The sequence below is a fragment of the Triplophysa rosa genome, linkage group LG15 (assembly GCF_024868665.1).
Source record: "Triplophysa rosa linkage group LG15, Trosa_1v2, whole genome shotgun sequence".
In the NCBI taxonomy this organism is placed as follows: domain Eukaryota; kingdom Metazoa; phylum Chordata; class Actinopteri; order Cypriniformes; family Nemacheilidae; genus Triplophysa; species Triplophysa rosa.
The window spans coordinates 11567193-11590783 of NC_079904.1; the positions used below are offsets into that span (position 1 = coordinate 11567193).

Consider the following 23591-nt stretch of genomic DNA (forward strand, 5'->3'; position numbering starts at 1 on the left):
GAATGTAATATAATGTCCTCTGTACATCCCCTGAATGGCAAGGCACAGAGATTTTGTTAACTAGTGAGCACCTAAGTGCGACTGGCCTTCGTGTGTGAGGTGACCGTCTCACCATAATCTCACCATAAATCAGTTTTGCTCAAAGTTACAGAAGAGAATGACTACACATTAATTATGATTGTACTGATTTGAATAATTTTATCATTATCAAATGTGCAAATTGAAATAGAGCATTGAAAATATGCCCAGTGCCGTCATATTTAATCAAAATGAAGGTGAATAAATTATTTTTGTATTATTTCTGGCTGAACAAGATGATGCAATATTAATGTCTAAAATAACATAACACCTCAATTTAGCAAATTATTTTACGACCACAAAACGTAAACATTTACGCATACATTAGTCATAATGTTTATTTTACCTGGCACTTATGATTACACAGAGGTCATTACTATGATCACTAAAGTAACAGAACAAGCTTTATATCTTGGTCTGAAGGGAATCGCTTCATTACATTTTTTAGACAAAAAGGCTCAGATTTCATTTAACATTGGCAACACCAAGAGTAAGAGAAAGGCAACAGACTTGTTTGAAGATTTAACTGAATATTATGTAAATGACAGTATATGAATGAAATAACAAAAAATGCCATCTTTCCAGTTTTATGATGATTTTCTCTTAATACATCTCAAAACACACAAAACAATAAATGAATACATATATTTGTGGATTGTTGGTCTTAGCGTGGCACTGCACATAATTTGTATGGATGGGGACTTCGAGTGGTCCCCATTCTAAAATCCAGGCTGGGCTCCACATCTGCTGGTGAAGAAAATGTAAAACGCTGCAGCAGAGAAGAGAAAAAGAGGAAGAGCTCCATCCGTGCCAGCTGCTCCCCAAGACACATTCTGCTTCCTAAAAAAACAGATAAAAATAAAACACCTGTAAGAAAACACCTTGCATTTGCCTTACACATACACAATGCTCGTCTTTACGAGTATGCAATGGCCTTGATTCTTTTGCTTAGGGCCCTCCCTGGGCGCAAGGAGAAAAATTAAGCTTCACTGTTTGCAATGCAACTAGTTTTTCTGTGGATAGGAACTTTGTCTTGAAACAGTTTTGTTGTACCTATAGAGAAAGGCAAAAAGGCATCTCTCCTCCTAAATGTTCCCTCAGCATCCAGGAAGTGATTGGGATTAAAAGAGTGAGGTGTCTCCCACTCTGATTCATCAAACAGCACTGATGTCAAACTGCCAATCACCATTGTGCCCTACAGAACCAAAACAAGGGAATGATAACACACTGTAACAATTTTTTTTTTTTAAGTTTGTTTCGCTTTAATTTTTACTGTTTCTTTATTAAGTTTAACATGCTGAATACGAATATCACATTATTTGTTTACCATAAAATTACTAACAAATATTTTCACACATTTAAACATTTCGGTATTATTACGCATACACAGAAATTACAAGGTACTGGCATAACACTGAGCTCAAAACAACAGTTTAACATAACAATTACTAAAAACAAGTCGTCCAAAACTTCAGAAGTGTACATTTGATCGTTTTTGTCTTTTACGACTAATACTGTCCTCACAAACCAAGTTTCAGACGTAGTCACCCATCATCGCTAGTAGAAATTTCTAGAATTTTCTGACAATGACAATTGGAAAATAATTTTAAAAAATATGTGAAAATTTATACAGTTTTTGTTTATTTGCAATATACCGACATATCATAATTAATGATACAAGCTCAAATTTATTTAAGCTAAACATACACTAAAACATCGATGCTACATGAAAATAAACATTACCACAATAATAAGAACTACAGAATTGTACAAAAACTATAAAAAGGTTGGGCGAAACAAAAATTTGTTACACTGTGTTATCATTATTAAAAATTTTATGAATCTAAAATGTTTAGACCAGTTAGAAACAGTCTAACTGACCCGTAGGTTTACAGACAAGCTGTGTCCGAATTCGCTCCCTATCTCCTATATAGTGCACTATATCGGGTGTCCGCCGTTTTGTAGTGTTGTCCGAATTCTGAGTGAACAACTCATTCTCTACATATGTATACTTTTTACCCACAATGCACTCTGATTTTGAGTGTACATCTGAGTGTACACTCACTCACTATTTCCCATGGTACAGCAGAAATCAACTGCTTGATTAGAATCAGCTGGAGGAGTGACCGTTAATGCTGAATGTACGTTTATACATTTGTCTTAGTTCTTGTTAAAAGTTATTTTCTACCTTTTAATGACAAATGTCCGCAACAGTACACTGTAAAACTTTGCTGTAGTTTTGCAGCAGGTTTGCCAGTAACTTACTGTAGATTTAATTTACAAATTTAGTTCTTATATTTTATTTCATAAAACAAGACTAAATATCTTAGGTCGCTTTCTTTTATGTAAATGTATCGTAATTTAACACAAGACAAAAATGCTTAGGTGGAATGTCATTTTTTGCTATGTTACTGTGCTATTGCCAGTAATGAGAGAGACCAGTCTCTTCTTGCTCATTTTGAATCTCAAAATCTAAGTGTTTAAATTTTGGTTAAAGTAAAGTTTAACTCAAATTGAAAACAGTACTAATAGGAAGTAATAAAATCTACAGGTAGTTACTGGAAAAACTGCTGCAAAACTACAGCAAAGTTTTACAGTGTACTGTCAGATGCAGGGTATATTACGTTAGTGTACGAAATCGTTCACTCATTTTCATTCACTTCTTCCCCATATAGTGGACTATTTAGCATTCGATATATAGGAAATAGTGAATGAGTGAACAACTGAACGAATTCAGACGCAGCAATTAAGTGCTTTAAACTTTACTATAGGCCCACCTTTGGTATAGAGTATTTTCCTATGTGGGTATCTTCTGCAGCAGCCCGAACCATATTTAATGGGACAATATTTCCAAATCTTTGGATTTCATGTATGACAGCAGTGGTATAAGGCAGTTTGTCTCTGTCTGATAAAGATGGCTGGCGTGTCCCATCCACAACACGATCAATCTCCTCCTGAACTTTTACTAAAGATGCAATAAAAGTAGTCAAATGCAAAATGAGTATATAACAAGCTACTCCAAAAACACCAATTTTTCTTACCCTGTATCTCAGGATTTTTGATCATGTAGAGAAGTCCCCAGTACAGAGTTTTGGAGATGGTCTCAGTTCCGGCCACAAACAGATCCAGTGCAGAGGAGCACAGGTTCTCCACATCAAATGAAGATGCTGTATCATGTTTCCACTAAACATCATCAATAAGAGACATTTAATGTAATATCTGTTATAAATACACAGCCGTACAATTGCACTTATACCCCCTAGAAAGTTTCTTACTTTTTCCATCTCACCAAGGAAGCAGTCAATGAAGTCTCGAGGATTCGATGGATCATAGTCCACTCTGTGTGCATGCACCTTCTCTCGCACAAAATGAATCACCTCCTTCCACAGAGCAAATATTTTCTGGTGTGGTCCAGGCACTCGCTTCATGATCCATGGGAATGTGTTATAAAGCTAAAGAAAGAAGAACAAATGACATAAATATAGCATTTTAGTACAAATACATTCAAGTTTATAAGTGGGTAGTTGACAGACTAATATACAAATTTGTCCTACAGTGTGACAGCAAATTTTAGAAACTAAAAAAACCTAACGATGAAGATAAATCTCATATATGCTATTTTTATAGTAAAAATAAATATGAATAATATGAAACAATGTAATATTTACACTTTGTTTTCTAAATGTTGCAATGTCACATGTACGATTAATTCTACCCAAATATACATTGTTTCTAATACATAATGTATCTACTTTGGCCTATTTGATGGCAAAAATAAGAAAATTTGTACCTGATCCCAGAAGTTTCCTTCCAAAATCGCCACTTCATTGATCTTTTTTAACAGAGACTGGAATTCATTGTCGCTGTACTCATATCGATGACCAAACACAAGGACACAGATCACATTTGACACAGCGTTGTTCAGCAGGACATGAGGGTCAAATGGTCTACCTGGACATGTTACCACAATAAATGTAAAGTTGCTGTCATACAGTCTTTCAATTCCATATGTGTTTAGAAAATATTAAGTTTAATTGTTAATGAAAAGTATTACAACACACCCTGCTCATTTGAAATGGCCTCATTAAGCAAGCAACATTCAAGATGGATGGATGGCTCAAGGCTTTTCTTCCCCAATCCAAAATTCCGAAGTGTTGAGAGAGCAAATCTCCTCTGTTGCTTCCATTTATAACCACTGGAGGCACCTAAACCTGTTCACAGCTCTTTCTGTGTTAATTTTACAAATTATATTGTATTCTTATTTTAATGTATTAATATTAAGAAATACATATATTTCAATTTAAAACATTATATTCAGATCATGTCACATAGTTTTAAGATTCCTACATGTTTTCCATCAAAAAAAAAAAATCAGGCAACTCTTCAACATAATTTTAATACAATAAAACAGTCAAAAAGGAAATAAAACAGCTGTAAAACAATAGATTTACAAGTTTCCTATCCAGAGGTGATCTGTACTTTATCAACGTGTTTTAACTGTATCGTGTGTATTTAAATATCACTATATTTCACAAATATAATAGGCCTACTTAAGTACATAAAAATTCTAGTACTTTCTAAATTTTACAAAAGTATTTTTGCTCAAATAATTTACTTAAAAGCAAGAATGTAGTAGCTTTTCAAAGAAGTAGTTAAAATTTTTTATCATCATTTGCTCGCCCTCCAGTTGTTAGAAATGGAGATATTTTAATGAAAGTTTGTAACTAAGCCGTTTTGGGTCACCACTGATTTCCATAGTTGTCTTTTGTCCGAAAGCAGCGCAGTTACAAAATGTCATTGTAATACCTTAATCTGTGTGCAAGACATAGAAATGTATCCAAGTTTGGAACAATTGGAGGGTGAGCAAGTGATAACAACATTTTCATTTTTTGGGTGAACTATTCCTTTCGTGTATTAAAAGTAAAAAAACCTATAAAAAAGTACTTGTACTAATAAAAATGAAGTGGGGTAAAATGATCATTTATGCCTTATAGGCGAGTAAAGTAGCCTAAAGAAATTCAAAGTTAAAACGCTGATAAATTAACTACTTGAAACAGCTATATACACGAGTTACTCAGGCTGAGTAGAGTAATACTACTTTTAGTAGGCTACTGCATGTGCACCTCTGTTCTTGAGGGGTTATCATGAACGGTGTCGTTTGCATGCGCGTCAACTCAGCAATGAAACGGGGAACCACCACCAGCTCAGCATTTTGACATTTCAGTAACAGTTACTCACCGTTGTCGCCAAAGATGTCATAAATCAAAGGTATATGGGGGCGATCGGCAAAGTTTTCACCTTGTAGCAAATACACCTGCTTGACTTGTTTGTACCCGTTCAACACAACAAATCTTGCCCCGAAAATGCGAACGCTTAAAACGTTTCCGTACTTTTCTGCAAACTGAAAAGTATAAAAATTCGTGATGATACACATTATTTAAATAGCATACAGCCTAATTTTTCGTGTTTATTTACAAGCTGACATTTTCATGACTTGAATTTTTTTTCATGCTGAACACCGTCACCTTTTCCACAGATGTCCGGAGGTAAAACAGTTAGTCAGATTTATTGTTGAAAATACCTTTGCCAGCTGGAGATGAATCCTTGTGTGATCGATATGATGAAGATCTCCAATAATAGGCAAAGACCAGGGTCCAGGAGGAAAGTCTTTTGGGGCTTTATTTCTTATATAATCACTCAATATTATAAATACACACGAAAATAATAAAACACTTTTAATATCAATCCACTCGTAAAAGTGCACCGGGTCCATGTCTGACAAATATTTGGCCAATTTGTGTCCAGTCCAAATATTTATAACCCCTCCTGAAATTGTTGCGTCATCCTAGCAAACAATTTTTGTTTACCAGAACATATATTCTAACGTTCCCTGTTGGTTTACCAGGAAAGTTTTCTTAACGTTAATAGAACGTTGCTTCTAACGTTCTCCTAACCTCTATGTTATGATGAATGCAAATAAGTCTAAAATCACCTGTTATAGATTGTTTGTTGCTTATATATATATATATATACATATACATATACATATATATACATATACATATACATATATATACATATACATATACATATATATATATATATATATATATATGTATATATATATAACTATTTATTAGATATAGAATGATGAATATAAAAACTGGTTATAATTACTAGCCAGTGTTAAATAAAACAACATTTATTAAATGAAACTAATTAAATTGAACAACATACAGATGGAACATGTAGAAAGAAAACATTAATAACAACAATAAAAACGATAAAATAATGCAATATTAGTAAATTATTTATGTTATATATACATATAAATACAACTATTTATAGTAACAATTTCTTAAATATAAAATGAGAAATATAAAAACCGGCTATAAAGGAATTCAAGTCGATCTTCACTTCAGCATAATCTGAAAACAAACAAAATAAAGGACAAGAGTAAGACGGATATGATCTCAAACACTTGAGTTGGAGCTAATAACTATATGTGAAATAGTCATTATAGCGTCGCCAAGTTTTTATGATGTACATATATTAAGGTTTTACTATAGAAAACTTTGTTTCTGAAAGATTTTACAAAAACATTCAAACAGCCTTTAACATCACACCAGATGGTGTTAGTTTACAAATATTTTCTAAATGTTTTATTTGGCCCATCTTATGAAAAATCATTAACTTTCTCACTTTTATTAGTTTGCATCATTATTCTAGTATTGATCATTTAAAAAATCCCATTATATACCATTTAAAGTCTCTGTGTGGAGCATATTTCAATAAGGTACTCCACATCAGTTGCCCTTAGCTCCTTCAAATGTTTTTGTGTTGCCCCTAAAAAATAAAATGACAATATCTGATAAAAAAGAAATACTTTCTATGTAAACACAGTAAAACAAAACTTGTTAATGACCATAAAATGATTAATTGCAGCAGTTAGGGCAAAACTTGCCTATTATAGGTGGCAAATTCTTAGGTCTTGGAAGGTCTGTTTCTTCTTCTTCTCTTTCAAACTATAGGCCCCCAAGACCTAATTTGATGTCTTGTGCAAATCCTGTGCAACATTTTCCTGACTGCAGCACCAGGATTTAATCCTCGGGATCGAATCTGTAAAAAATAATTCATGAGTAAATAGTAAAGTGTGTCCTACTAAGGTCATAATGATTTATTCATTTATAATCATTGATCAGTGGATTGAGATCTGCCTATCAAGTTTTAACTGACATGCTACAGATTATATATTTTAGCAGGTTTATATCTGAAGAAAGCTGGGGATGAGAAGGAGAATAAGAGAGACAAGCACAAATTTACTGATAAACATTTATTAGTTTGTATTAGTTGCATCTTACGATTCATTTTACTCTTATACAGTCTTGTTCCCCAAAGCCATTGTACCATGTAATAATGGTTGTGGACTCATCGATATATAACATATTTCATCACTGACCCTGGAAGCAATTGCATCTCGACAAACAGATTGTGAAAATGAAACACTGTGAAACCCCAGTCTGACCCTGGATGCAGGTTTATAATTTCAGGCTGGAAATTGAGCAATAACAAAACAAAAATCTTTCACCCTGACAGTGCTTTGAACAACATTGCATGATGCTCAAGTCAACACCTTACATTTAACAATCAGGTGTATGTAAACTTTTGGAATGGGTGACCAGCTTCATTTGGTATTTTATTAAATAGGCCTACCTGCTTTTATCATTTAGTAATGGCCTCCTAAAGCTGAAAAAAATACATGTAGGCCATACACACAAAATAATAGTAATTGACTCCAAAATAGCATTTTAGGAGGTTTACACCCACCTTACTTTAAATGTATTGTGTTGACTTTTTGAGCATTAGAGAATGTTTGTATCTTTTGTAATAGCTGTGTATGAGTCTGTTAATTGTCCTCGGTGTAAAAAAGATTAATCTCACTGTGAACAGGAGTCAATTACGCAGGAAATGCTAAAAAAAAACAAAGATTGTGCAGGATTTTAAAGATTTTTCCAAAGATCAGTGGACAGAGGCGTGTCCGAATCCACTTTTGCTATATTTTAACAATGGGAAAATTGGTCAGCGCTCCCAGCGCGTGGTCTAAAAGGGTTGTCCATATTTTCCTAATGAGTATGGGTGTGTTTTGGGCAAAACGTGCAGTAAATCAATCAAAGAATCATCCCCCATTTCCTTTTGGAGACAGTTGCGCTCGCACCATGGTGGATTCGTTATTTACATTACGGAATTTGCAAGAGCAAAGACCGGACGCTTCTCCAGAGAGCAAACGCATCTCATGCAGCAGGTTAAAGCGCACGAGCAGACCATCTACAGGACAAGTCTTTTTATCTTTATACCCAATAATTATGTGTGCCGTTTCCTCGCTAGAGAAGCGTTCAGTCTTTGCTCTTGCAAAATTTTTTACAGTGCACTTTTAAAATGCTCGCATATGTATTTAAAATTTTGGTTCTTTTCATGAAGGTAAAATCATGCCTAAAAGATTTGCATGAGCAGGAAAACATTTGTAAAAGCGTAGGCTACATGACATTGCAAGCATAAAATACATTTGCATTCGCAAAAAAGTTTTGTAAAGGTGTAAATCAAGCTGCTATCATTTTTCGTAAGCGTAATTCATGTTTTGTGAAACGGCAACTTCATATTACGTCAAATAATTATGATCTGTATTCTTCTGACCTCCGTTTTTTCCACGCTTACACTTTTGACACGTTTTTTGCGCTGAAATACGGCCAAAAGCATTGCGAGGTGTGCGTGCAAAAAAATGGTGTTATGAACTGTAAAACAGATTCATCGCGCAGAACCTGTCTTTGTGTATGTAAAAGAAATCTGTTGCAAACATCTTGCCTACGCAGGCGAAAACTGTTTCTTGCAATAAACCGACGTGTACTGTTCCGTCTGCGCTTACAGTTTTGGCATGATTGTCTCACTCATTTGGGTTTGCAAGTGAGTGGGGAGGCGGGGCTACCCTCTTGTGACCAATCAAATGAGGTTCCTGATGAGTCATCGTTTTCTCTTATTTCATTGGTTCAATAATGCGCCAGTCAAGCAGACATCATACATGGTACTTTAATGCATGTGGGTCAGGTTGCAGGTTGATCAGACCTGGGTGTGTGATCAGACCACTCCTTCATCCGATTCTCAATGTCGCTTAGAGTCTCGTGCCGGCCATTATACGCGGATCTCACGGTCACAAACTCGCCAGTCTTGGTCACTGCCAGAGGTTTCTATGACTAGTAATGCTCAGATGGCCATCTCCAACCAGCACTTCCTGAAACATTGTTTGATCTAGTCCCCTTAGACTATGACAACTTAATTAAAGTAATGATTATTTCCAACCAGAGGTCATGACCACTCCATAGAGATAAATAGACCAATCATACTTCCTCTGACGGTAGCTTTATATAATCATGCCATAGTTTCCTATGTACACTTAGTTAGAATAATATTACAATAACCAGAGGTTTTGGTGACTTGCCCTATGTAGATTGGTCAGACAACATATGTGCTGTTCTAAACGGAAACGATAGCCCCTACGGTCTAATTACACTTAAACTAATGCCAAGTAGTTAGCCGGAGCTCTAAAATCTCAGCTGGCGTGCCCCAATGCTCCACCTAATACAGGATTCTAGTCCGTCACTAACCTGAACGTAGATTTGCGGTAACAAAGGATATAGCGTGATCTACTAAAGTTTATAAACTCAGAACAATACAGAATGAATTCAAACATAACAATTTATTAGCCAGGTAAGGGAAGCATAATTCAAAATCCAATTCAAGGTTCAATTCAATAATCAATGGCAATCAATATAATTCAATAACAAATAATAGGAAATCATAAGAAATAAATCAAAGAGAAGTTCAATGTTGCATACCTGGCAAGAGACGACACACAGGAATTTGTGCAGGAGATCTGGCTACAGATTCCCAGATATTTTTGTCAACTTCCCTTAAATACCAAACCAGAACAAAGCATTATGGAAATATTCTTTAGAGTTAGGAATTTGACTGTGATTGGGTCTTGTGATCCCTGGGGCTGTACTTAATCTGCATACAGTAGGTGATTAGTGAAAGTTACCAAATGTGTGAGAAATGTTCCAGCACTGAGGGAAGTTTGCTAAGTTCTTACAAAACTTGTCATTACATTCTGTTTTTATGGGAGTGAGATCATTGTACCAGTTGCACTGAGACCTTTTGGATGATACCAATGCCTTCCCACCTCATCCAACGGCCTTGCTGGGCTTGAGATATCGCTCTGGCGCATCTACTTGCTTCCTCTTGACGCTGAATCTCCTCCACTACCAGGTGACGCTGTTCCTTTGGTGTCACTTTTCGCCAAGTGGGTGTGGTTGATGCCAAACCAAGTCCCCCTCTGCCATATTGCAATTGTCCCACGATGTCCTTATGTCTGAGGGCTGCCTTTGAATCTCCTACCACTGTTGTTGGGTTCCATTTCCTTCCTGTCGCTATAGGGAGCAGCATCTCTTAAACAGGGATCACAGGATTCTTTGAGCGTCATCTCTAACCTTGTTTTGGTGCATTTATATTCCTCCACAAGGCTTGAAATGGGAAGAGAGAGAGCTCTATTCCCATACAGCCCTATGTTGCTAAGACATCTTGGTAGCCCAAACCATTTCCTCACTTGTGTACTCACCAATCTCTCCAGGTTATTGGCGTGAGACACGGTGAGCTCAAACAGTGAAATTGGCCACATCAGGCATGGCAACAAGCCAAATTGGAAGCACCAGAGTTTCAGTTTCCCAGGAAGAGCTGTATTATTGATTTTCTTGAGTCCACTGGCTGTCTCTGCCTGGGAGTTGTTCCTGGGATTTGATTTAATTGACAATATACGTACAATGCCAATGACGCTGTGAGGGGCTCTTAAAACAGTTTATTTAGCTGCTGTTGACACAAGAAAAAGAGCAAACATGACTAAATATGAGTGATCCTTTACGAGATCCGTTCGAAATTTAGTTTCAACAGTAATTATTGACTAAACAATATGTTTTGGTGAACGTGGCAAGCTAGATGCAGGATGCTAAAATGTTTCCTTAATAACAAAAAAACTGTCTCTTAGGATATTACTGATAACTAACTTGCTGCAAGACATTGCTTTAACTGGTTTAAACCCAAATACAGAGAAGGGTGTCTGACAGTCTCGCAAGACACAAACATGTACTTACAGTAAGCCACAGATGCTCTGGGAAAGAGCTCTTAAAAGAGCCTTTGGGGTATATGTATAGCTTCTGTTAACACAAGAAAAAGAGCAAACATGACTAAATAACGTGACTTAAAATATGTTATGAGGAACATGGCAAACAAGAGATGCTGGGTAACTGTTTGTTATGCTTACTACAATCAGATGCCAAAGGACACTGGAAAAAAGAATTATTTTAATGGAATAAATTCACAGATTTATATGATTTATGAGTATGTACATTGCAATTTGTATGTGGTCCAACAATTGGAAGAATATTGAGACCCACTAACACTGCAGTACCGATAAGAATTGGTAATGCAGGACCAAGATTGGGAAACACTGGGATAAAGTAAACATATGTTAAGTATGTTTATTTAAATATTTATGACTGTAAAACACATGCTGTGGCTCAACTAGATCTGCAAACACCGAGTAACTGCTCACTTTTACTGTGCCATCAGCCAAAGGAAATCTGCCTGCTAGAGGAGAGGTCGTCTGTCTATATGCATTTGGCGTGTGTAAAGGAGCCAGCTCTCGCGCTCGCAGGCAATCTGTGAGGCAACTATGAAGGTATTTTTGGTGCAAAACTTCTCTCCCGCAAACACAACACAACTGTTACGCCTTCTTGAATCCTTCAGTGCAAGTGCACAAATCCAGTTCTACAAATCACAAACTAAGATACTCGTGCACTCACATCTTTTGCTATGATTGCTGCAGTAAATATTGTGCAAAACACATTCACACACCTGCACCAAAAGCAAGCATTCACAGACGCGTTTATGTGAATTCATGCAGTGAGAGTTGATGTTTGTCAAATATTTTCTCACAAATTAAAGGTTTTATTCTTGGACATCTTCTAACACAAACACAAGAACATAACTACAACTGCTTGAATCTGCTGCTGCGAGTCTCTGACACAAGTTCGCACTCTCATTTTGCACCACATATCTGTGTGATGTATGGGGAGCAAAAGTGATTTGTGCACTTGCAGAGGCCAAACCAGCTAGTTTTGACGCCCAGCAGGTGGCGCCCTAACATACAAGTTGTAGTTATGTTCTTGTGTTTGTGTTAGAAAGATGTCCAAGAATAAAACCTTTAATTTGTGAAAAAATATTTGACAAGCATTCAACTCTCACTGCATGAATTCACATAAACTCGTCTGTGAACGCTTCCTTTTGGTGCAGGTGTGTGAATGAGTTTTGCACCATATTTACTGCAGCAATCGTAGCAAAAGATGTGAGTGCACGAGTATCGTTTGTGATTTGTAGAACTGGATTTGTGCACTTGCACTGAAGGATTCAAGAATAACTGTTGTGTTGTGTTTGCGGGAGAGAAAAAAAATGCAACTTCAAATTTTGACTTCAAATTTACTGATACACATGTGTGGCCGACCTCTACAACTACAAGTTCCACTCTCACAGGCGCTCAGTTGTTTTGCACCAAAAATACCTTCATAGAGGAGGAATGTGAGAGATGAAACTCACAAACTAGTAAGTAAAACGTGGTTTATTGTATGATAAAACTTATTGTATCAAACTTATTGTACGAGTTGGCTAACTGAGATTAAGCTAGTCGCTGAGGCATCGGATTTGAATTTTTCTGCTGCTCATACTCACATGTTGATCGATCACTATACATGTTTGGTTAATATATCACTCCATCAGCTGATCTTTAAATGATTGGATTTGCAGTTTTTGGCATCTAATACTATCATATTTTTTTATAGTCAAATATATGTAGAACAGTTAGCGAATTAGCATGTATCGATCAAACACTGAAAATATTAGTAAATTAAATTAGAAATTAAATCGTAAGACTAGTAATAACTTTATATGATCCCAGTAGCATTAATGGCAATGCCAAAACTTTTTACCATTAGATTCAGGCATAATACATTTTTTTAAATGTGCCACCCTAAGATTTGTACTGGCCCCTTTGTGCCACCCCATAAAAAAAATCCCGGGGGGCCACTGACCACAAGTACAGTATACCAACTGCAAATTCATATTATGTTATTTTAAATACCTCACAGACCTCGCAAACCTCTTAAAAAACGGATCATCTGTCTATACATATATGCAATGTAAGCATAAAACATGATGTGTTTATGTAGTTTTAACTGTTTCCCTGAAGGCTATGTTCAGTCAGTGGAGGAAGGAGGATTGACAGTGTGAAATGATCGCCACCTCTGCTAACACGGGCACTATGCAAAAGCTGAGAAAACAACCACACCTCTTTACAAAAAGCTACGCCTGTTAAGAAAATAAAAGACAATTATGTGTGCACGTTTACGGAGCTGCTCCTTAAAATCTCATTGTACTGTGTATAATGACAATAAAGGCTTTCAATTCAATTCAATGTAAAGCATACATTTTGTGCAATTACTGCCTGTCATTTGAGTTTGTGACCAAACATTTTGCTGTGTTAACATATTTCTGCATGTTATAAATAATTAAAATAGAAGTTTAATGTGTTTCATAAAGTACAATCTGATTTTATAATGCCTACATTTTTTTGAATTTTGTGTTAAGGTGGATAAAAGACAATTTCATGATTGCGGATTTCTTTAAAAGTCTAAAAATCTCATCTCGTTCTCGTCTCGTCATACCCATCTTAAATTGTAGTTACAATGGTTTAACTATAGTGGACATGTTATTTATTTTAATTTAATCTGCTGCTATTAATCTACTATTATTTTTTATCTACTAATATTTTTATATTCATCTGTTTGGACCAAGTGTCAGCTTTACAGGAAAGACACAGATGGGGTGAATAATAAATAAAAAAGTGATTCCCCAACTTCAGCATAATTCAATTGGACACACTCCATCCCTGACAAGCATTGTTTTAATTGTCTTGCAACAATTCCCTTGATAATGGGATTGCTTGATGTCTTTTTATTCCTTCTCACTCTTGCGTAACTGTTAATTATCGTTACACTTATTTCAAAATGCAGATGTCTTTTCTGAGGAATACATTAAGAGTATGTGGGATTACAAATTTATACAATGTTATATCTAGGTTAAAGTTATGTACATTATGTTTCACATTTTGAGGTAAAGACGATTACATTCTAAGAAGATCAAGTCAGGCAGCCCAGATGTCCCTTTTGTCTTAATTCACTTCCTGACCATTGGGCAGGGTCCCAAGTTAAAGTTGAATGTTAAGCTTTAAGGCACAGCTAAGCCTTTGTCTCTATGATAATGTGAAGGTATGGGCAATACTGTCAGGCTGATTGGATTAGCACCTATGCATTTGAATGACACTGTTATGCTGATGAGACCTTGGCTGGGACAATTCCGGTAACGGGCTGATTCCTGTATTGCATTTGCATGCTTTGTGTAAATCATCTCCACCTTTCCCGCCCCCTTGAAAGGTATAAAACTCTACTGTACTGAACTAAAAGTCAGACTTGGATGACTACAGCGACGCACAGAGAGTCCTCAATAAAGAGAACTTCTGTATGAAAGATATCCCAACGTCTCCTGGTCTCTGCTTCGACGAAGAAAAAGTTTCCTACAAGTATAACAGTATGAGTGCTTTATTTTCCCTGTATTGATTCTGCATAAGCTTATTATTTGCACAGTCATTTCTCTTGTTCAATATGTTTGATTTATTCCCAATTTAATAAAACTGTTAAAGCCTCTTGTATTTGTAGCGATGTGTAGTTTACTGTTTGTTTAGGCTTCCCTGAAAGATGATAGGCCAGCAATGTCTATGTAATGGTAAACCCCCCAAAATATTTAAAAAACATCTACTGCCTATTTTTCCATTAAGCAGAGAACAGAAGTGTTTGCCTCTATATGTTGTCACTAGCAGTGTTGGGTGTAACTAGTTAATTAGTTACTGTAGTTTTATTACTTTTCCCTTATTACTCTTATTTTTTCTGTAATTTAATTAGTTACTTTTGATGTAATTAAACTAAATACTTTGTGTAATATAGTATTATATTACTAACTTTAAAGTCTATAAAGTCTAACTTTAAAATCTGTGCTTTAATGTATAATTCTCACATTTGTAATACTTTGGTCAGTTTAAGAGTACTTTATGTAGTTTAATATTATTTATTTAAATGAATTAAAAGAGCCCTTTCATGCCTATCCTTGAATCACTTAACTAATCAAGGTTGATATAGGATATAGAAAGTAATTAGTAATAAGTAACTAAATACTTTTTGGAGAGAGTACAGTACATTTGTACAGTAATCTAATTACAATATTGACTATGTAATTAGTAACTAGTAATTAATTACTTTTTGAGAGCAACTTCCCAACACTGGTCACTAGTGTAGTGCAGTGGTGTAAAGAGTACCTGAAAACCATACTTAAGTAAAAGTACAGATACCTTGCAGCGAAAACTACTCCATTACAAGTTACAAGTCACCAATTCAAAAATGACTTCAGTAAAAGTCTTAGAGTATCTGAATTTAACAGTACTTGAGTATTTTACTCGTACTGAATGTAGGCTCAAAGCAGCACTAGTCCTCAACACTTAAGAGACATGTCAGTGAAAAACAAGAAACAGTTGATTCATGAGGAGAGCAATCACATTTATTTTCTTAAATCAAAATAAGACTGAACACCTCAAAATTGCAACAAATCATGGTGGACACCATAACACTCAAGTCTCATTTAAGCTCAAGTGATCATAATAAACCAAACTCTTTCAAAAGGTTTCTTCAATATAACGGATAAATAAAATAATGTTAAGTCCAATTAAAAAGTCAAAGCCTTTTTAAACTGGGCATGCTGGTTTTGGCCTCATCATCAGCTGCTGTCATGTCCTCATTTCACATAAACCGCCAGCGATTGACATTGATAACCCTATCCTAACCCTAATTGATAATGCACTCTTTATTCACATAAAGAAGCCATGTTGACAAGTTTTAGTAAGTAAGAGCAAAACCCACAAGATATAGTACCTTCAATGCCTTGTAAATGGCTATATTAATTCTTCTGTATCAAAAATAAACTGCCGCAAAAGAATGATGGGTACCAGGTGAAATGTAATGTGTAATTGCATTAGTCATTACAAATGTAGTGGAGTAAAGAGTACATATACTTGTTCAAAAATGTAGTCAAGTAGAGAGTAAAAGTTGCTAATATCTTTAATACTCAGTACAACTACAAAGTAGCCAAAAAGATACTTAAGTACAGTAACTAAGTACATTTACTCCAATACTTTACACCACTGGTGTAGTGTTTAGTCCCCCTGTCTTTCAGAGACAGGGCAGTATTCTGTACTTTATGTACTGTCTTACAATAACTGAACTCATGTTACACTTATCAGATGACAAAATCCAAGATTCAACACTGTAAAACTGTCAATAATACATACAAAAAACACTGCGATGCCACACATGGGATTTATACATTTGTGACCCTGGACAACAAAACCAGTCTTAAGGGTCAATTTTTCAAAATTGAGATTTTTATATATTCTGAAAGCTGAATAAATAGACTTTCTATTGATGTATGAGTTGTTAGAATAGGACAATATCTGACTGAGATACAACCGTTTAAAACTCTGGAATCTGAGAGTGCAAAAAAATCAAAATATTGAGAAAATTGCCTTTGAAGTTGTTAATCAGTGGCACTGTGGCAGACCATCCACTCACAAAAATAAAGTTTTTATATATTTAAGGTAGGAAATTTACAAAATATCTTCATGGAACATGATCTTTATTTAATATCCTAATGATTTTTGGCCTAAAAGAAAAAATTGATAATTTTGACCCATACAATATATTGTTGTCTTTTACTAAAAATGTTCCCGTGCTACTTAAGACTGGTTTTGTGATCCAGGGTCACATTTGTGATATTGATAATGTGCTTGTAATTGCTCCTTGAAAGTTAAAGTGGTTCCAGTTCTACACCTTCTCTAATCTTACGGACCTGATTCGTAATTTGCTTCAAGTCCTGAATGCAGACTTCGGGAAATGGTAAGAAACAGAAAAAACGCTGTGCATGCGCGCCCGCATTGCCTGATAATGGTAATGTTTTGTCAGGCTTGTGTAAGGATCATAGTGTTGGTAATTTATATTTAGATATTTAAAGAGTTAAATAGTGTTACATTCTCATCTGTATTTGTATGGTGCTTTTAAAAAATAACATTTTAATGTAGGGTCACAGTAAGTCTTAAATGTTAAATAAGTCTATTTTTAATGCTATTAGTTAATAGCCTAAAGGGAACCTGTACAGAACGTTCCCTGCTGGTTATTTTTTGGTCTCGTTACCCAAAAATATAACCTGAAGGGAACGTTCTGGGAACGTTAGCTGTTGGTTATAAAAAGAACCTACAGGGAACGTTCTGGGAACCTTAGCTGGTTGTTAGAATAAAACTAACCTGCAGGGAACGTTCCGGGAATGTTAGCTATTGGGTAAAAAAAACTAACCTGCAGGGAACGTTCCGGGAACGTTAGCTGTTGGTTAGAATAAAACTAACCTGCAGGGAACGTTCTGGGAACGTTAGCTTTTGGTTAGGAAAAATATAACCTGCGTTCTGGGAATTCCCATTTGTTTTTTTGTCGGGAACCATAGGAGAACATTAGGGAAACGTTCTGTGTTTGCTGGGATGCTTATTTTTTGATATAGTCAATGTTATCATGTCTGTTTTCGTTAGGTATTTTTAGGCCTAATTATTAAAATTGTTAGTTGTGGTATGCATGAATACTGATTTAGAAGGCACAAAGTAAAGTACTTAAGGTGAAATTTATTTTGACTGTAACATGGCAATCTAAACATAATGCACTGCAGTAACATTAAGTGTTGTTCCACTAACGGGGAGTAAAACTTATTCTGAATGGCTTTGGGGAAAGGGTCATTCCAAATTTAAAGTCCAGGTTGATTTGTGTTCCAACTGGAGGACAGAGATTAAAAGCCTGCAGAAGAGATGTGAAGAAGAGAAACAGCTCCATATGGGCAAGCGTTTCTCCTGGACAAGACCGTTTTCCTGTGAGGAAAAAAAACACTTAAGTTCATATCGCGCATACAGTTGGTTGCAAATGTGAAAATAAACAAACTCTCACAATAAACCTCAAAATTATTTCACTTAAAAGGGATTGTTCACACACCATCTTGACATTTCAAACCTGATTTTTCTTTCTTCTGCAGAACACAATAGAATATATTTTGAAAAATGTTGGTAAAAGTAAACCATCGGTCCTCATTGACTTGCACTGGTTTTGTGTCTATGCAATAGAAGTGAAAGGGGACCGATGGTCAGTGGTGTAAAGTATTGGAGTAAATGTACTTAGTTACTGTACTTAAGTATCTTTTTGGCTACTTTGTAGTTGTACTGAGTATTAAAGATATTAGCAACTTTTACTCTCTACTTAACTACATTTTTGAACAAGTATATGTACTCTTTACTCCACTACATTTGTAATGACTAATGCAATTACACATTACATTTCACCTGGTACCCATCATTCTTTTGCGGCAGTTTATTTTTGATACAGAAGAATTAATATAGCCATTTACAAGGCATTGAAGGTACTATATCTTGTGGGTTTTGCTCTTACTTACTAAAACTTGTCAACATGGCTTCTTTATGTGAATAAAGAGTGCATTATCAATTAGGGCTAGGATAGGGTTATCAATGTCAATCGCTGGCGGTTTATGTGAAATGAGGACATGACAGCAGCTGATGATGAGGCCAAAACCAGCATGCCCAGTTTAAAAAGGCTTTGACTTTTTAATTGGACTTAACATTATTTTATTTATCCGTTATATTGAAGAAACCTTTTGAAAGAGTTTGGTTTATTATGATCACTTGAGCTTAAATGAGACTTGAGTGTTATGGTGTCCACCATGATTTGTTGCAATTTTGAGGTGTTCAGTCTTATTTTGATTTAAGAAAATAAATGTGATTGCTCTCCTCATGAATCAACTGTTTCTAGTTTTTCACTGACATGTCTCTTAAGTGTTGAGGACTAGTGCTGCTTTGAGCCTACATTCAGTACGAGTAAAATACTCAAGTACTGTTAAATTCAGATACTCTAAGACTTTTACTGAAGTCATTTTTGAATTGGTGACTTGTAACTTGTAATGGAGTAGTTTTCGCTGCAAGGTATCTGTACTTTTACTTAAGTATGGTTTTCAGGTACTCTTTACACCACTGCCGATGGTTTTCTCTAACCAACATTTTTCCAAATATTTTCTTTTGTGATTTGGAGAAGAAAGAAAGTTATACAGGTTTGAAATTTCACGACGGTGAGTAAATGATGAAATGAACTGTATACCAAAAATAATAAATTCACCTGCTGAAAAAGGAATAAAGGCATCAGGTTTTTCAAAGCTGCCTTGAGTGTTGAGAAAATTTTGTGGGTCAAATAAAAATGGTGACTTCCACATTGTCTCATCAGACAGTACTGATGTCAGGTTAGGAATGATCTGTGTACCCTTTAAATACAAAAGCACATTAACATCAGACACTCTAAGATACAACATTACAAAAGACAGACACCAACATAAAGAGATTTCATTCTGCATATTTAAATTGAGAAGATTGCTGTATTGAGGATACGATCTGGTTGTTGTAAACATGGAGCCCATATGGTGCATGTTCAATCTCACCTTTGGAATAAAATATCCTCCTAATAATGTATTCTCAGTGGTCATTCTTGGCGCGCTGAGGGGAACAACATTACCCATTCTCTGGACCTCATGGATAACAGCATTGGTGTACGGCATGTTAGCTCTGTCATCTATGTTGGGTCGGCGGGATTGTCCAATTACCGTGTCTACTTCTATCTGAACCTTTTCTGAATTTGTAAAAAAAAAATTACCCATGAAAAGAAACAAACATACAAGCACTGTTGCAACCATCCCTTTGGAAGAATTTGGAGAATACCTTGGATTTCTGGGTATTTCATCATGTACACAAAGGCCCACAGAAGAGTTGTAGATGTGGTCTCGGTTCCTGCCACAAACAAATCAAGAATGGAGTAATGCAGACCCTCTTCATGAAAACCTGCTTCCTGATCATCTTTTCTCTATAAACAACACATTAACATTTACATTCAAGCATTTAGCAGACGCTCTTTTATCCAAAGCGACTTGCATTGCATTATACTATACATTTGTTTCCAAGTATGTGCAATCCCTGGGATCGGACCCATGACCTTGGCGTTGCTAACACCATGCTCTAACCACTGAGCCACAAGAAAGCACACAAACTTTTTTTGTTAGATGATACACAAAAATACCTTTTGGATTTCATTAAGATAGCAGTCAATAAAATCTCTGGGTGATGAAAGGTCCCAATCTTCATAATGTTTCTCAACCTCTTCCTTAATAAAAGCATGGACTTGTTCGAAGCAGGAGAAAAGTTCCTTGTGAGGTCCTGGAAGAAGATCCATAACACGTGGAAAAGCCCCATAAAGCTAAATGAAGAATAGACAAGCTGAAGAATGGACACGTCCTCAGGGATGTGCAATTTTATTAATTTACTATTTCACAATAGTATTTCATTTTGTGACATTTTAGTGTGGTGTGTACAGTGTTGGGTAAGTTACTCTCAAAAAGTAATTAATTACTAGTTACTAATTACATATTCAATAGTGTAATTAGATTACTGTACAAATTACTCTCTCCAAAAAGTATTTAGTTACTTATTACTAATTACTTTCTATATCCTACATCAACCTTGATTAGTTAAGTGATTCAAGGATAGACATGAAAGGGCTCTTTTAATTCATTCAAATAAATAATATTAAACTACATAAAGTACTCTTATTAACTGACCAAAGTATTACAAATGTGAGAATTATACATTAAAGCACAGATTTTAAAGTTAGACTTTGAATGTTGATGTCAATTCCACTATTGCACACACATATTACACAAAGTATTTAGTTTAATTACATCAGAAGTAACTGTAATTAAATTACAGGAAAAATAAGAGTAATCCCTTACTTTACTTTTTCAAGGGGAAAGTAATTAAATTACAGTAACTAATTACTTAGTAACTAGTTACACCCAACACTGGGTGTGTATCACATTATCGTCAGATTTATTATCATCAACAATGTGCCCGTCAGTACCTGTATCCACACTGATCCTTGTAGTTTGAGGGTTTTAGACAACAGACTGAGCATGTTTAGAAACCTCTGGTCAGTGTACTCAAACCTCCTTCCAAACACCATGGAGCAGATGATGTTGGAGACAGCATTGTTAATAAAATAATGGGCGTCAAATGGCACCCCTAAGAGGATAGATGTGATAAAAATAATCGGTATTGTCTGGCAATAAGATGATCTGAGTTAACATATGTTTTTTGTGTCTTTAAACAAATAATAATTCGCATTTCTGACTTCAACAAACTTAAAAGCATCAAAAACATTGCGTCTACACTGTACCATTGGTATCCATGATGGCCTTGTGCAGGAATTCATACTCTCCCATGATGCTAGATTCCAGGCTCGTCTTTCCCACACCGAAGTATTTAAGAGTACTGAGAGTGAAACGCCTCTGTTGTTTCCAGCTGTAGCCGTTGTTGAAGGTTACACCTGTTGACAGACAATACAGTGTGGTATCACACGGCATTTAAATGATCAGAAATAAGTTGGGCAAGTTGGGCAAAAAAGTCATCCATTGTGAATTCCCCCAAGATGAATATATACCTTGGCAGTTCATTATCCTTTTAAGCACATCATTATTTGGACGGCCTGTGAAAATGTTTGCTTGGTCGATAAGAGCTTCCTTTACCATGCTGTATTTATTCACAATAACAGTGTTCAGGCTTCCAAAACGCATGCTGAAAATGTTGCCATAGTGATCAGACAACTGTAGAGAACAAGTAGTTGATTGTGTTATCATGAACCTTATCATTAGAAGGGATGAGAATAATAAGAAACTATATGTAAAAAATATATACATTTACATTTATTCTTTCACGAAATTAAAAACTATGCTAATGTTGTCAAACACAGACAAGGCGAAACATGCTGCACACGTACAGTACATTTACTGTGAATTACTTTCGTCAGGTGAATATGAGGTTGTGTGGCATCCAGATGAAAGATGTTCCCGATGAAAGGTAAAGGTGTGGGTCCAGGGGGGTAGTTTCTGGGTTTTCTGTTTCTCAGCTGGTCTGCGATCAAGAGAGATAGGAAGAAAAACAGCAACAGAATACCAGTGTATGACCAGTGTATGACCAAAGCACCGAGGTAATAGGTAGGAGGTTTTTCAGTACCATTTTCATGCGTTTATATGGCTTTAAATATCCGCAGCAAAACACGATGACGCAAAATCTCAACACTGTTTACAGTGTTTCCTGGTAAACTTTCGTTCTACGCCCTGTCCCAAATGGCACACACTAAGGTATTGTGGACCTCCTCTGAGTCCACACTTGGTGACGTTAGGAAGTGCAGACCTATAGGGCACTAGGCACGAGTCCACAAGGTACATGGGAGTGCATTTTTGCGACAGACTTGGGCCGTTGCTCAATATGCATTCTTGTCTGTACTTGTGTTCTTGTGAAACGTCATCAGTAGCAGAGCCGATCCTTCCTATTCGGCTGTTCTTAAACAGCTGTTAATGAGCACGATTTAGCCTACTCACATGCGGAGCATTTGTTAACTAATCAATGTTGTATAATAAACATCCCTGTCTTCTTACAGAATGATGGAATGCCGTCACTCCTAAACCAGTAACATGTGGTGAGAATAAAGGATATTATGTGTCACCCCATGATGTCACCTTATGTGTTGTGTCACCTTAAATATGATGCTACCTTAAATGCGCAGCCAGCCTCAGGCTGTTGGGCCAGTGAATCTTCATCCATGCCTTTATACGCTGCGGTGACGTACAGATCAGTGTAATGATGATCCTTCTCACAGAAACAACATGAGGTGGTTTTCTCCACTGGCAGTTTCACTGTCTGCAGTCGGGTGCCTAAGAATAAAAAGATGCAGTTTTGATGCCTTTATTCCAATAAATGGAATTTTAGCATGGTTAATTTACCTTCAGCAACACATATACATGGCAAAGACTTTTACAAACTCACACACCTGTTTTGTGGGTCAATGCGCAGAACTTTTCCTCCATTGTAGCAGCCGACCCAGAGTTTGCCCTCTTGATCCTGCTCTACCACTCTGTGATTAGCTTAATTACAAGCACAAGCACGCACACACACACTGGAGGCCTCCACCATGTACGTGTATGTAATGTATGTAATCCAAATACACCACATAAAGGGATTTTATTGGTTTCCGTGGTAAACTGCTTATAATGGTATTTGTAATGGAAACAATAGACATTTTAAACATAATAAAATGCCTTTTATTTCACAGCTGTAC

General features: G+C 35.9%; 2 protein-coding genes across 3 annotated transcripts; both read right to left on the minus strand.

Annotated features, from left to right (window-relative positions):
• Positions 1 to 315: 315 nt before the first annotated feature.
• Positions 316 to 5853, minus strand: LOC130565655 (cytochrome P450 2J2-like). 2 transcript variants are annotated; one of them, XM_057352586.1, is made up of 9 exons: positions 5660 to 5853; positions 5317 to 5479; positions 4140 to 4289; positions 3869 to 4029; positions 3354 to 3530; positions 3120 to 3261; positions 2856 to 3043; positions 1132 to 1273; positions 325 to 918 (listed from the first exon to the last, which is right to left on the minus strand). In XM_057352586.1, the coding sequence occupies exons 1-9, from the start codon at positions 5849 to 5851 to the stop codon at positions 743 to 745; spliced, it is 1491 nt and encodes a 496-aa protein (XP_057208569.1). In that variant the 5' UTR covers positions 5852 to 5853; the 3' UTR covers positions 325 to 742. The 2 variants fall into 2 exon arrangements, with proteins under 2 accessions (XP_057208570.1, XP_057208569.1); XM_057352587.1 differs by lacking the exon at positions 1132 to 1273 and having other exon boundaries at positions 316 to 918.
• Positions 5854 to 18065: 12212 nt separating this feature from the next.
• LOC130566062 (cytochrome P450 2J2) lies at positions 18066 to 23340 on the minus strand. The gene is made up of 11 exons (XM_057353277.1): positions 23304 to 23340; positions 23027 to 23187; positions 22272 to 22490; positions 21915 to 22077; positions 21651 to 21800; positions 21336 to 21496; positions 20499 to 20675; positions 20144 to 20285; positions 19867 to 20054; positions 19551 to 19692; positions 18066 to 18241 (listed from the first exon to the last, which is right to left on the minus strand). Exons 1-11 carry the CDS (start codon positions 23338 to 23340, stop codon positions 18066 to 18068), a joined length of 1716 nt encoding a protein of 571 aa, XP_057209260.1.
• Between the last annotated feature and the right edge of the window lie 251 nt (positions 23341 to 23591).